A 14,635-nucleotide genomic window follows, 5' to 3' on the forward strand; every position below is an offset into this window, starting at 1 on the left:
CGCAATTTCAGGAAGCCCGCGCGCATCAACGAAGACCCAATGCAGCCAAAAATCAATCAATCAATCAATAATTTTAGAAGTTCCCTTAAAAAAAAAAAAAAAAGAGGCATACAGGCGTACAACCAGGTAAGGCAGTGGTACATGGAGATGAAAACCCAAGATGGACAGTGAAAAGGAAGGAACAGAGTTCAAAGAAACCAAACAGAAAAAAAAAGGAAGTGAGACACAAGTCAGCAGAGGGGTCAAAAGGAAGAGGAAAATGCACTGACAGAAACATTCCCTGATGAGCTCTGCGGCGACACTGTTACCTTTCTCCCTGGCCACAGTGGCAGTGTGAAAAAAACTGAGCAACTTACTTGCTGTTCTGATAAGGCATTCAGGCTCTAGAAGTGGCAAGCAAGGAACATCAACAGGAGCCAACTGAGACTAAAATCTCGGCCCAAGATTCAAAGTCCACAAATCCACAGGAGCTGCTGAGAAATGACTATCACTCTCCCTCCCAGGCCTCACAAAGGGGAGGCTTTCTTTTCACTTCAGAAAAGCCTACAAAGGTAACAAGAATCTGCCCTTGAAGGCCCCTCTGCTAGTGAAAAAGGAACCTAAAATCATCAGCTGCTAAGTTCCCATGTGGTCTTTAAGAGAAACAGGGAGCTTTCTCCTGTTGCCAAAGGGTAAATACTGCACGTGAATAAAGGAACACAATGAAAGAGATCCTGGCACTAGGTGGGGCCTCCTCTAACACCCGGATCCCAGCAGCTCTGAAAAGCCCATGCTCCAGAAACTTTGGATTTGGCCTTCCAGCCAATGAAGAGACTGCACATCCACCACCACCACCACCATTCACACCACAGAAATAATGGGCAGGCAGAGGGTGGTGTGTTTTTTTTCCCCTTTAATCAATAAAGTTGCCTAATATTGATATCTTGTAAATAAACGAAGTATCATTTTTTAAAAAGTGCTTTCAAAAGTACATAAACCTCTCCAACGGCATCCTATTTTCTTTTAGATATCTGATTTAAAAAGAAAACTAAAATAAACCAACAAATTAAAAAAGCCAGAAATGATAGGAAAAGCACCTATGGAACCCCAATGGCTGGAAGAGGCCAAGGTTCTTCCAGTCATTACAGAGACATTCCAAATTATGTCCCTTATACTGACCTGGAGCTGTGTGGCGCTCAGAGAAAATTCACTGAGTTGCTCAACTGAAAACAACGATGACGATAATTATTACGTCCTGCCAGCGCTATTGTAAGTGCTTTATATTCATTAACTCTTTTAACGCTCACAACAACTATATCTCTAAGACGGGTATTATTATTACTCCTTTTTCTTTACAGGCCTAGAGGGATGAAATAAGCCCAAGGTCACAGTCGGGCTGACCCAAGATTCCAATACAGGGACTCCAGCTGCAGAGCCTGCCCTGACCACAGTGACACCATTTACTGGAAGTCTGAAAGTGCTGGGGTCTCCTTGCAACTCTGCCACAAGCTCACCTCAATCAGAATGCTAATGCGAGACCAAGAGGGCCTAAGGGACCCCACCTCCTGTGACTGGAGAACCAGTAACTCAAACTCTTTTGGGCAAAAACAAAGCAACAAGCCGAAAACGCTCCCAATGCTACGTGCAAAGGCAGTCAGGAGATGGCCATCTGTGGAGAGGACGTGAGGAAGTGATGGGGTAAGGGAAAACCAGCAGACACTCGGGTCTAAGGAAGGTGAAGGAAAAAGGGGGCCACCCTGCATATAGAATATGAGTAACCAAAACAAAACCTTCAGTAAAATGGTCCTCAGGAGAAGCAACGAGTAAACCGTTGTAGCAGCAACAAGGACGTAAGCTAGAGCTCTGCCTGCAGGTAGCTGCACTCATTAATCACCAAGCTTTTGGACTTGGGAGCTTTCTGCTTAGTGGGAGACTGAGAAAACAATCCTGCTACATCAGCAGCACCTGCAGTCTAGTCGCAGGGGGCTCAGAATCCTGCTATGTCCCCTCCCTGAGAAAGATTCCCTACTGTGCTCAGGAAGTGCCAGCACGTGGTGACTGAAGGCTCCCACCTTTCCTACAGGTACCTTGATCAGGGACACTCAAACTGTTCCCCATGGCTGAAGTACCTGTTGAACTGCCAAAGATCAAAAACTATTCTCTCTCCTTTTTCTTCTCCAGCGGGTCTGGACAGACAGCACCTATGTACCGATCCAAAAGGTCTGGGGTCTGGTTGGATTTAGCAGCCAGATCACGACAGCCAGGAGTCAGCAGTCCGATTCCCTTCCAGAGCCACACGTGGGGAGCCAAGCACAGACCTCCTGGCCAGGCGAAGGGCCTTTTGCCAAGCTGTGAACTGCAAAGAAAAGGAGCTCTATCTTAGAGCTTCCAGTGAAAGGTGTGTAAGACCAAGCTGCTTTGAGTAGCATAAGGTGTGGAGAAAGCCCACTCACTGGAGAGGCCCAGCTCAGAGACCCATTCAGAATTAGGAGGGAAGGTGGTTGTTTACAGACCTCCTCCAAACTCATGCCTCAATGAGCAGAGCCCCAGAAGAGGCAGACCTTTGTATTGCCAATTTCCCAAAGAGCACAGAGGAAAAGAGGCCGAGGCGGCTCAAAACTAGCTTGACTGGTTCTACAGAGAAGCCGCTGGTCTGCTCCGCCTTCCTTATGTTAAAAAGAAAATGGTGGCTTGGAGCCAGTCGTTGAAACACCCCCCACCCCCCACCCCCACTTCACTGTCCCACAGGATCCACCTAGCCACCAAGACCAGTGCCCATCTCACCCTCCCTCCTACCTACTTGTGATTCTATGACTTCATAAGCCTAAAATCAACCATTTGCTGCACAAGAGGAAATATATTTGTTTTTTGCCCTTTTCCAATGAGAAGGAATAAATGAAAGTAAGGGGGAATGAGTGCCAACCCAAAGACAGACATCTGTGGAAAGAACTCCCCACAGGGACCAAAAAAACTTCAAACACTCTAGACAAAACGAACATTCAGATGAAGGGATCTAGCCTATTTCTACCCGGCAAAGGAGAAGCAGGTCGAGTGGGCCAGAGAAGGCCCTGGGACCCCTCCTCCTCTGAGAGAGAACTGGAAGCCAAGGGGGCCAGATGTTCTCTTGGTGCTTTTTCAGAACCAGATGTACCATCTCAAAGTCTAAGAAACAGCAAAGACATTCAATAGCCCGCACTAAAAGGGCTGTGGCGGGGTAGTGACGCTCTGCTCCGAGAGCTGGAACTTTCAGAGTTAACACGGCGATAGACAGCCTCTTCCCATGCCACAGGTGGGAAATGGGTGGTTTCCTCCCCCACTAGGTTTGTAAAGCCTTACTCTTCCCTTTGCTGAGAGAGAAGGGGAAAACGCATATATAACACTTCAGTGACTCATATCTGATGAAGGCTGGAAGAAAGCCTGGAGAATCCAAGCTTCAGGTGCAAAATGTACAAATACTGGAATCTACCATCAAGAAAAGGAAACCCAGCCACCTATCTGGTTTGTCATTTTGCTGAACTTCCGCTGAAGGAGGAAGGGCCAGGTTTAAACTCCACCCACCCTTTCCACAGCCCTCTCGATTTTTGCTTTGACGCAGGAAAGTGGCGAATGTGGCAGCGTCACTATGGCTAAGAGAGAACCAAACCCTTTCCACGTCTCCTCCTAAAGCAGAGGCCTAGTGGTCAGTCTACAGCTTAACCCAGCTCAAGGAGCTGGGGCTGGACCTGGTTACTACAGGAAAGCCTCATCAGGCAGCCTCAGGGAAGGAAGGATGACCACCCTCCTTGTCCTTTCCATCTGCTGAGGTTACTTCATCCCAATCCATTAATGAGCTTCAAAGTGCTGCTGGGGGGAGTCCATTTAGCAGAGACGCTATCATGGGGCCAAGGGTGGCGCCCAGCCCCCACCTCACTTGTCGATAATGGGCCACAAGGTCCGACGCTTAGCTGCACTCTAGGCATAAAATATTCATTTAAGTCGACATAGTACATATGAAGAAAGTCATGGAAGCTCCTGGGAGAAGAGGAATGTCAGCCAGGTGGCTAAGTGCTCAATGGGAAAGAGTTCATGAAGGCATGGGTTAGTCCTGGTCAAATGCCCACTGAGAATTAGGCTGTTCTGTCCAAAGGGGAAGCAGTCTAGTCTGAGATGTTTTTGACTCCCAAGAGCTCTAATCATGCAAACCTCTCAGAAAATAAATTCTCAGTCTTTTCCTGCCTCACAGGCATCAACTCTATTTAAGACATCTATGCTGAAGAAAACTCAAGCCCAATCATTGGTCGCCATCCGAAAGATTCAGTTATCCCTGTGCAAACTTGATTTTAATCTGAAGCAGGCCGAATTTCAATGACTGCCTTGTATCCATCTGTTTAGCTACTTCCCAAAGTCCACAGACTAGAGAGAAATTATTACAATTTACTAGGTAGCTACCTTTACCAGGTTCAAAGGTTGTAGTATGGCAACTCTATGAACTCCAGGGGCTCCTAGAGCCCTTGGTCTAACAATACCTGTTTCGAGGGTGAAGCAGAAAGTAAGACTATATGGTCTGACATTCACCCACACCCCTGACCAGAAGGCAGAACCACCAAGGAGCCCCTGGCCAGGGTCAAAGGGCAGAGGTCGGAGTCAGCACCCAGAGCATGGGGCTTGCTGCACAGCCTGCAGGACAGGGAGTGAAAGGAGAGCGAACCGAGCTCTCTACAAGACAACACTAAAACCAGATTACTCAGTGAAACATTCAGCCAGAATCAACACTGGGATCCAAGGGATATGTGTGTTTGGAGTGGCTCAGTGGTTCTGTACAGGATTCTAAAAGCTAGATTTGCTCTCTCACCCACACTTCCAAACTCCTCTTCCCAGAATCATCTGAGAGAAGAAACAATGCCACTCACTCCTTGGAAGGACAACAGCAGCCCCCTCCCTTGCCCACTGCAGCAGAGGCAGAGGTGGGTGGGCAGTGAAAGCCTCTTGCTTTCTCTCAGGTGCTTTCCCTCAGGAGCCCTCTCTTGTGGTTCCTGAGGCCCAGAGGTGGGGCAGGTATGAAGCCAATGTAGGCCCTTGACCAGGTGTTACAGGAAGCTTTCGCCAGCAGCAGGTGGACTCTGCAAGTTGGGCCCCTCTCCACTTGCCTATTACTGCTGCTGCTGGCTGGAAGACAAACAGTCATCTTGCTGATTGCTTTCACCACTGCCAAGCCTCCAGGCCAACAGAGCCATTTGGAAAAGTGAACAGAAAGCTCAGCTCTCAGATTAAGAATGCCCAAAACTACCAGCCCCAGGTCACAACCCTCTTTCTGCAAAAGGAAGAGTCTATGACTGTGAAAAAGCACATCTGCAATCAGGTGTCACAAAAATCACAATAAAGACAGGGCTTAACTTTCTTTTTATCTCCTACTTTCACTGTTAGAAGCAGAGTTGACAGCAAACAGGCAATCTCTCTGCAACACGAGGTTTATTTTTATGCTTCAACATTTTGTGTGTGTGTATGTCTGTTTAATTCAGATGTGATCAAAGAGCTCCTAGAAACAGCTTCTCATCAGCCACATGTTTTAAAGAAAGGGGGAGAGAAAGAGCAAGAGATTGGAGCTCAAAGACAACCAGCAGAGTTTGTTTACCTATTTTCTTGTGAAACCAATTAAAATAATTTAAATCTAAATAAGATAATAGAGAACCTTTGTTATTTTTTTAAATTTATTTTTGTTTTTTGCGGTACGCGGGCCTCCCACTGCTGTGGCCTCTCCTGTTGCGGAGTGCAGGCTCCAGACGCGCAGGCCCAGCGGCCATGGCTCACGGGCCCAGCCGCTTCGCGGCATGTGGGATCTTCCCGGACCGGGGCACGAACCCGCGTCCCCTGCATCGGCAGGCGGACTCTCAACCACTGCGCCACCAGGGAAGCCCAGATAACAGAGGACCTTTGGGGGAAAGAAATCAAACCAACCAAATCCCTTGCTTTTTTTTTTTTTTTTTTTTCTTTTTGCGGTATGTGGGCCTCTCACTGTTGTGGCCTCTCCCGTTGCGAAGCACAGGCTCCGGACGCGCAGGCCCAGCGGCCATGGCTCACGGGCCCAGCCGCTCCGCGGCATATGGGATCCTCCCAGACCGGGGCACGAACCCGTATCCCCTGCATCGGCAGGCGGACTCTTAACCACTGCGCCACCAGGGAGGCCCTATCCCTTGCTTTTTATTTCACAACATTAAGGCTTATGCAATGACCACTTTAGCTAGAATCGCAACAGGACCAAGAAGAACTTTCTGGTTTCACCCAGTGGCATGATCTAGCCCAAAGGAGACCAGTGCTTCAGGCCTCTCTAGCCGTATGACCAGAGGAGCTGCTACTTGTCTTTTTTCTTGTTTTAAAAAATACTGCACCTGCCCGTTATGTTTTTCGAAATCCACACTTTTACTGGAATGAGACTTAATATCAAGTCAATGGTGCGGCTACCCTGAGAATGACAGAAGAACCAATGAAGCGGCTCAGGGGAACCTAAATCCATGGAGTGGAAACAGGATGAGTAATTCACAATTTGGAACAGGATGACAATGTATGCAGCCAGTGCTCTGGTCAAAGTTATCAAGGAGCAGCTTACGTTCCCAAATGGCTCACAGAGTTCTGCTATCACAACATCAGTAGGCGTGCACCGAGTTCCTACTATGCGCTCAGCATTATGTGAGGCTTGTAGGGAAGAGAGGAAATCAATGCACACATCACAAGAAAAAGACCAAGGCAAGAATACATTTACATGGAGTAAAGAGCACAAAGAAACCACATTGAGGCACTCTGTTACTCTACTTTGCTGAATACAATGCCCCCCACAGCTTTGCTGAGAGAGTAGGCACTCCACGCCACTCCCCAGATGCCTGAGAGTGCCAGTCAGTCACTTGGCCTCCTCCTACCAGCTCAGAATCAACAGTCTGGGAAAGTCCTCTGGTTAAGCAGGGTTTACCTGCTAAACAAAGGCTGTGATAGGAAAAGGAATGGAACAGGCAACCTCAAGAGGGCCTCGAGAAAGTGGTTCCCAGTCAGGAGAGAAACAGCTGGCACTGGAGGGAAAGACTGTGAGATACAGACCGTGCTCCAGTTTCCAAACACCTCAGTCCCATACAGAACCAGCTGCCAAACCCGCTGATGAAATGGAAATCAACCATCACTCCCTCTCAACCCATTTCAACCCCAGAAGCAATCAGTCAATCCATCAGTAATGAAAGGGTCAACCACTGCAGAAAAACTTATCCAGAACTCCTCTTGAGATCCTGACTGCCCAGATGACAGAGAGTGAGGGGGTAACAAAAGAGAAAAACATCAGAGAAATGAAAAGAGGGTAGATTTTTCAGAGAAAGGTGTTAATATGCAAGAGAATATAACAACAGTTCTACTGCACTAAGGAGAAAGAAGGAAACAAGATGAAAACATAAATAATGTAGTGAGGGAGAAGGATGCAAAAAGCACTTCAAGCCCCACAGGAGAAGAGCTCTTTTTTCAGGTCAAGTTTTTTTGGCCTAGTAAAGTTCTCCACCAAGGTATGACAGGCAAGAGACTCTCCACAGAGCAGGCAGCAAGGGACACTAGAGATGGTGAAAGAAAGGGGAGGGGTGGAAAGTGGACGCCTCTCGGCTAAGAGGTGAGATGACACAGAAAAGGCTAAGGCTTGGGTGACAGATGATAGCAGTGATTGCCAGGATGAGGGGGAACTGTGTAGCTCAAGAAACTAGCGTGCAAAATTCCTGGCCCGGGGGGTTACAAAGACTAGCCAATCACAAGGGGATGGATAGGGGCATATGCGGGAAAAATAAACATGATGTGAAGAAGGCAGGAAACTATTATGGAGATTAAAGGCAATCCTAATTAAGAGGCATAGTAAGTAAGATGGGGTGAGGGCAGAGAAACCAGAAGGCAACAAGCAAGGGGGAAGAAACTATGTAAAGTGACAGATCCAGGAGTGAAGAAACAAGAAAGCCTCACGGTTTGTGTTGCGGTGTAAGAGGACAGAAAAGCAAGGACGGGGATGCGGCAAGCCCTGGGAAAGGACCGAGCAACAGGTTGTGTAAATGAAGTGGGGCTGAAATACTGAGTCTTTCCCTCGGTAGGAAGAGCCCAGGGAGAAGGCTGGTACAGCACTCACAGTGAGAAACAGGAGGCCAAGACTCAGAAACCCAAACCCCAGAGGAAGAGACCGTGAGGGATCCAAAGACTCTGAAGGGAGTGAAGACTGGAACCCCAAAGACAACCTGTGGGAAAACTATGCGCATGACAGCTGTACGGGAAAACACGGAAGCAACAAATGCCAGCGCGAGGCACCAGGGAGCTCCTGGAGAAGAGAAAGGAAAGTGATGAGCAAAGAGTAGGCGAAAGATTTGGAAAGGTGATGAGGGTGGAGCTGGTGGGTTGCAAGCAAGAGGGAGAGCACAATCTGGAAAACTGCAAGAGGCAGGGTAGAAAGCCGGGGAACTGGAAGGGGATAGGGATCGAGAACACACTCCGGGGCAAGGACCCTGAGGGTGATAACTGGGACTGGGAGAACCGGTGCGGGCGGAGGGGAGGCGAGGCTGGAGGGATGGAGGAAGCGGTGGACAACGACCTGGGGCAAATCGCAGGGTGCCAGTCGAGGAACAGGAGGGTGGCTGCTTTAAGCGTGGGTGGAGGAAGACCAGAAAGGTCCCCGAGAGAAAAAGGGAAGGGAAGAGGAAGCTGGGGAGGTAACACGGAAGAGCGCAGGAGGGCGGTGAGGGGAGAAGGCGGGGGGGTCGGCAGAAAGACAAGTGTACAGCTTGGAGTCTGGACGAGGTGGGTCCCAGGAGAGGACTCGGAAGGGAGATGTACGGGGCCAGGAGCCAGATGACAGGGCAGCCGAGGCTTACAGGATGGCAGCAGGGGCACGAGGGGAGCTGAGGAGGGAGGAGGCTCTGCAAGGGGCCCAGCCAGAGAATTCGGGGAGCCCTTAGGGCTCCTTACCTGCTCGGTGTCCCTCTCGTTCAGCGTGGGTAGGGGGGTCCGGGCGCTGGACATGGCGCCGGTATCTCAGGGGAGGGAACCGAGAAGCTCGGAGGAAGGGAGGGAAGGGAAGGCGCGGAGCCCGGCCGGGCGGGGCTTCTCACAGCAGGGGCACCCGCCGCATGGGCCCCGGCCGGGGGTGCGGGGAGGCCGGACTGCCGCTCACGCCAGCCCGGGGATGCGCCGCTCGGGCTAGGCCGCGCCGGCTCCGAGCGGCTCCGGACCGCACCCCCCCGACCCCCGGCTGGGCTGTGCCGCCTTTCGGCCGGGCCGCGCCGCTCCGCCTACTCTCTGCCGCCGCAGCCGGCCGCCTGCCTCGCTCCTCCCCTGCCCTCAGCGGCACTGCTCCGCGCCCGGCACACAGGCTGCCGCCGCCGGACCTGCTGCTCCCAACATGGCCGCCACCACCGCCGGCCCTCGGCTCTTTCCGCCGGCAGCAGCCGGAAACATCCGAAGCGGCTAGAAACGGGAGGGGGGCGCGCCTTCTCCTCTCGGCCACGGACTACTGGTGAATTCCGGAAACACCCGAAGAAGGTAATCCCGGGGACGCGCGCGCCTCCTCGATTCCGAAGACCAAGCTTCGGCTCTGTTTGCGGAAATCCACGAAGGGACTCCGGGTACTCCAGCCACGCCCACAGGCCTTTCCCCGCCCACTTCAAACTGGCTCTCGGCAGTTTCCGGAAACACCCGAAGCCACCCCGCTTGCCTTGAGCCGGCCCCGCCCGCGTCCCGCCCCGCCGCCGCCGGCGGTCGTCGGCCATTTCCGGCAACACCCGAGGCCGGGCGAGCCTCGGGTCATTCCCACGGGTGGTACCCAAAGTCTGACTCTTCGTTTCTTTCCGTCAGTTTTCGGGTATTTTCAAACCTTGAACAGGGAACGTGGATCACGTGTGCGTGTTACCATTTGACTAAATAGAAAATAAGGCTGTTAGCTATCCCTGCTGTTGGCATCCTTTGGTTCTAAGGCAACTTCCTGTGTGTGTGTCCTTTCGTCTCTCAGCTAGCTCATTAAATACATCTCATTTATCATCCAGCCTGTCTATCAACGTGTGTCACCTGTCAGATGCAGCGTTAGTCTATTACCTGTCTACCTACCGTTCATCACCTGCTGTCATCTATCTTGGCTTCTATTTATCTATCCATGCACCCCACATCTAGTCCACAGGGCTCCTCAAGGTCCCAGGCAAGCACCAGGTAAACGTCCTTGGCTCCCAGCTGCTGGAAGCTGCACAGATCTCCCCAGCCCTGCATTCCACCTCCAGCTGTGTGTAGTGAAAATGCTGTGTGATCTTGGAAAAATCACATAACATCTCTGTTTAGACTCCTCAACATCCTTATATTGACAGAATCCATGCCTTTGTTCCAGTGATGACATTCTAAATAACATCTTTGAATTTGTTACCTTCTTTTTCTTTCAGAAAAAGTCTTTTGCTTGTTCAAAATAGCACAAAACGGCATTGCACTATGACAATGAATCACACCAGTTCCCTTTTAACTATCCCTGGGAGGTAGAGCAGGAGAGACATTATCTTAATTCACATTTCAGTTATCCCTTCTAAGACAAGGAACTCATGGGAAAGAAAAGAGAAACTGGTTGAAAATGAGGATTCCTCAGGATGGCACAAAGAATGGACACCTAGAGAGGCTCCTTTTCTTCTCTGGCCTCAGTTTCCCCATCAATGAATTGAGGTCATTAGATTCTTGAGCTCTGAGGTCCCTCTCATCTCTGGAGAGCCCCTGACTTTAACAGGAAGTCCATGTGGCAACCTGAGTTCACTCTTCACTTCCTCCTAGACTGTCTCACCAGGGAGGGGCAGTAGGCTGACTGGTCTGATTCCTCAGGCTCTAAGCGGCCCCCACCCATTGTATCCTGGACATGTTGAAAAACCACCACTCCCAAACCTACCCTAACTTCAACAGCAGATAAGGTAGGCAGAAGCCAGAGTCCCCACAAGAGCCAGAGACCAAGCTCAAGTAACAAGTTCCCAAAGGTACAGGAGGCGAGAGGCCCAAGGGCTTGTGGGGAAAGAGTGCTGGTTGGACCTCTGACACTTGACTTCCAACTCCAGCTACAGCTTATTGAGCAGAGCCCTTGGCTAAGTCAACCAGAGAAATAGGCAGCCAGACAGAAGCAATGAGAGGATGGTATGAACATACTTCCTAAGGCAACAGGTATGACCTACAGTCCTAGTAAATGCTCGGGACTCCATGACAGCTCCTCATGCCCCACCTCAGCTCCATTCAAGCATCCAGCCCTTGAGGAAGAAGTTGGCGAAGGAACACAGAAGGAGGTGAGAGGGAAAAAAGAGGAAGAGGTGAAGCCAGAGGACATTCCCCTACCCCAAATTCATCCGGAAAAATCCATGAGAATGATGTGCCCTCTGGTGGCCAAAGGGAGACTCACTGTTGATTCCAGTGCCCCGTGTAACCTCCAAGGCTTGGGTCCCTGGAATAAGGGAAAAGGGGAGGGGGTTGGAGGAGTAAAGGAAGGTGCACTCAGGGGTCTTCCCTGGCCCCTGTCTAAGCAAACTTGACTAAGCAAACTCTACATCCTCCATGCTTCTACTCACTGAAGTTCTCATCCCTGCACTCTGCCCCTTAGCCCCTGCCTCCATCCTACCTGTTCTCTCCTCTTCCTCATAAGGCTGTCTAACAGGTCTCCCTGCCTAGAGTCCCTCCAACCTGCCCCACCAGCCATGCCAGAATAATCTTCCTAAATTCCAGCTCCAGTTACATCTCTGCCCTGCTAGAAGGCTCTCACCAGCTCCCTTGTGTGTTAGGCAGGCTGATTTCATGAGCCTATGACCTGTGCAGTCACATAAAGCCCCACACTTAAGAAGGGCCTTGAGCTTGATTTAATGCTCTACTGTCACCCCTCTTGAAATTTTTACCAAGGGGGCCCTGCATTTTCATTTTGCACTGGGCCCCACAAATTTTGTACCTGGTCCTGGTGGTAGGAAAAGACTTTGGCCTGCACTGAAACCTTTGCACAGTCTGGCCTCAACTTACCTTGTGAATATCCTCTCCAACTAGGTATCACTGGTTGACACCTCCCTGCAATTCGTGCCCTGCCACCAAGCTCTCTCACCTTCACGCTTCTGTTCAGGCTGATCAATTGCCTGTCACCTACCTCACCTGGAATTCTAGATGTCCTTCAAGATCCAGTTCAAATATTGTCTTCTCATACCCACCTAGTCCTCTTCAAAAATTAATTATTACCACACGTTTACCTCTCTCTAATCTGCAAATTCATTCATTCATAAATCTTTATTGAGCATCTACTATGTGCAAAGCACTGTTCTAAGCTCTTCAGATGTATCAGTGAACAAAAGGTCTCTGCCGTTGGGGAACTTACATCTCGACTGGGGAAAGACAGACAACAAACATAATACATGATAGTAAATATTAAGTGCCATGGGAAAAAACTAGTCAGCTAAGGGGGATCAGGATTGCAAAAGTGAGGTGAAGGGATGGAAAACAAGTTGCAGTATTAGGGTGGTCAGTGCAGGCTTCACTGAGAAGTTGACACTTGAGCAAAGACTTGAAGGAGATGAGGGAGTGAACTCTGCCGCTGTCTGGGGGAAGAGCATTCTAGGCAGAGGGTGTGGCCAGTACAAAGGCTGTGAGGCAGGTGCAGGCCTGGCTGTTTGAGAGTGTGGGGGTAAACAGTAGGAGAAGAGGGCAGAAAGGTGATGTGGAGCCAGGCCTGGTGGGCCACTGCTTTAGCTTTTTCTTGTAGTGAGGTGGGGAGCCACTGTAGTGACATGACCTGACTGGCTGCTAGGTTGAGAATAGAGAGAAGGGGCAGGGCAGGGTTTCCTTCTGGAAACCCTGAAGGAGGCTTTCATGACAATTCAAGTGAGAGATGACCATGGCTCGGAGCAAGGCAGCAGTGGTGGAAGTAGTGAGAACTGGTCAGATTTGTGATAGATACAGCCGACAGGATTTCTTTCTTTCTTTTTTTTTTTTAAATAAATTTATTTATTTATTTTTGGCTGTGTTGGGTCTTCGTTGCTGCGCACGGGCTTTCTCTAGCTGCAGAGAGTGGGGGCTACTCTTCGTTGCGGTGCGCGGGCTTCTCACTGTGGTGGCTTCTCTTGTTGCGGAGCATGGGCTCTAGGCACGCGGGCTTCAGTAGTTGTGGCATGCAGGCTCAGTAGTTGTGGCTCACGGGCTCTAGAGCGCAGGCTCAGTAGTTGTGGCACATGGGCTTAGTTGTTCCGTGGCATGTGGGATCTTCTCGGTCCAGGGCTCGTACCCATGTCCCCTGCATTGGTAGGCGGATTCTTATCCACTGTGCCACCAGGGAAGTCCCCGGACAGGATTTCTTTTCTTTTTAATATATAAATTTATTTATTTATTTTTGGCTGCATTGGGTCTTCGTTGCTTCTTAGGGGCTTTCTCTAGTTGTGGTGATTGGGGTCTACTCTTCGTTGAGGTGTGCAGCCTTCTCATTGCAGTGGCTTCTCTTGCAGAGCACGGGCTCTAAGCGCACAGGCTTCAGTAGTTGTGGCTTGCGGGCTCTAGAGTGCAGGCTCAGTAGTTGTGACGCACGGGCTTAGTTGCTCTGCGGCATGTGGCATCTTCCTGGACCAGGGCTTGAACCCATGTTCCCTGCATTGGCAGGTGGATTCTTTTTTTTTTTAATAAATTTATTTATTTTATTTATTTATTTTTGTCTGCGTTGGGTCTTCATTGCTGTGCTCTGGCTTTCTCTAGTTGCGGCGAGTGGGAACTACTCTTCGTTGTGGCACATGGGCTTTTCGTTGCGGTGGCTCCTCTTGTTGCGGAGCATGGGCTCTAGGTGCACGGGCTTCAGTAGTTGTGGCACGTGGGCTCAGTAGTTGTGGCTCGCGGGCTCTAGAGCACAGGCTCAGTAGTTGTGGCACACGGGCTTAGTTGCTCTGCAGCATGTGGGATCTTCCCAGACCAGGGCTCGAACCCGTGTTCCCTGCATTGGCAGGTGGATTCTTAGCCACTGCGCCACCAGGGAAGCCCCATCATGTACTTTATCACCATTACCATACACCATATTGAATTTAGGACATTTCAGAGATGTTAGAGTGTGGGCAGATGTGCATCTTAGAACTGATGGAATAGAATATGTTTATTATTCCACCAGGATGTGAGCTACACTAGGACAGGAACTCCCAGGCTCCTTCCCTTTTCTCAGGGTTAACCCACATGGAGAGCTGCATCCTATGTGGATATACTCACACTCACAAGTGGGAGGCATTGTTATTTCCCTCATTTTTCTCAGAAGGAAATTGAAGCATAGAGAAGCTTGGTCCCATGCCAGTGAGAGTGGGAACAGGGGAATGAACTTTGGGCTTCTCCACCCATGAGAGGTGGGTTGTGTAGGGTAGTGGGCAAACACACAGACCCTACTGCCAGGTTGCTCCTTAGCAGCTATGTGAGCTTAAGTAAGCCTCTTAACGTCTCTCTGCCTTAATTTCCCCATCTGTTAAATGGGGATAATAAAAGTACCTACCTCACAGTGCTGATTTGTGAGGCTATAATGAGACGATACATGAAACAGGCCAGGACAGAGCCTGGTGGACAGCTAGCGCTTTGTGTGGGCTGCTGTTATTATGAGGCAGACTAGCCAGCCTCCCTGAGGCTTCTTTTAAGTCTCTCTACTATATCTTCCCCACGTCCCAGAGCATAACAC

General features: G+C 50.2%; 1 protein-coding gene across 12 annotated transcripts in view; it reads right to left on the minus strand.

Annotated features, from left to right (window-relative positions):
* The window catches only part of MARK2 (microtubule affinity regulating kinase 2), a 59,417-nt gene extending 49,895 nt beyond the window's left edge, over positions 1-9,522 (minus strand). For 3 of the 12 annotated variants that reach the window (XM_060102982.1, XM_060102983.1, XM_060102987.1), the window contains exon 1: positions 8,926-9,520. In XM_060102982.1, the coding sequence (XP_059958965.1) occupies positions 8,926-8,979 (54 nt within the window). In that variant the 5' untranslated portion in view covers positions 8,980-9,520. Of the gene's footprint in view, positions 1-8,925 lie in introns of all 12 variants that reach the window. The other 9 variants (XM_060102986.1, XM_060102993.1, XM_060102988.1 and 6 more) reach the window with 6 other exon arrangements.
* Between the last annotated feature and the right edge of the window lie 5,113 nt (positions 9,523-14,635).

Source organism: Mesoplodon densirostris, chromosome 7 (assembly GCF_025265405.1).
Source record: "Mesoplodon densirostris isolate mMesDen1 chromosome 7, mMesDen1 primary haplotype, whole genome shotgun sequence".
Taxonomy (NCBI): domain Eukaryota; kingdom Metazoa; phylum Chordata; class Mammalia; order Artiodactyla; family Ziphiidae; genus Mesoplodon; species Mesoplodon densirostris.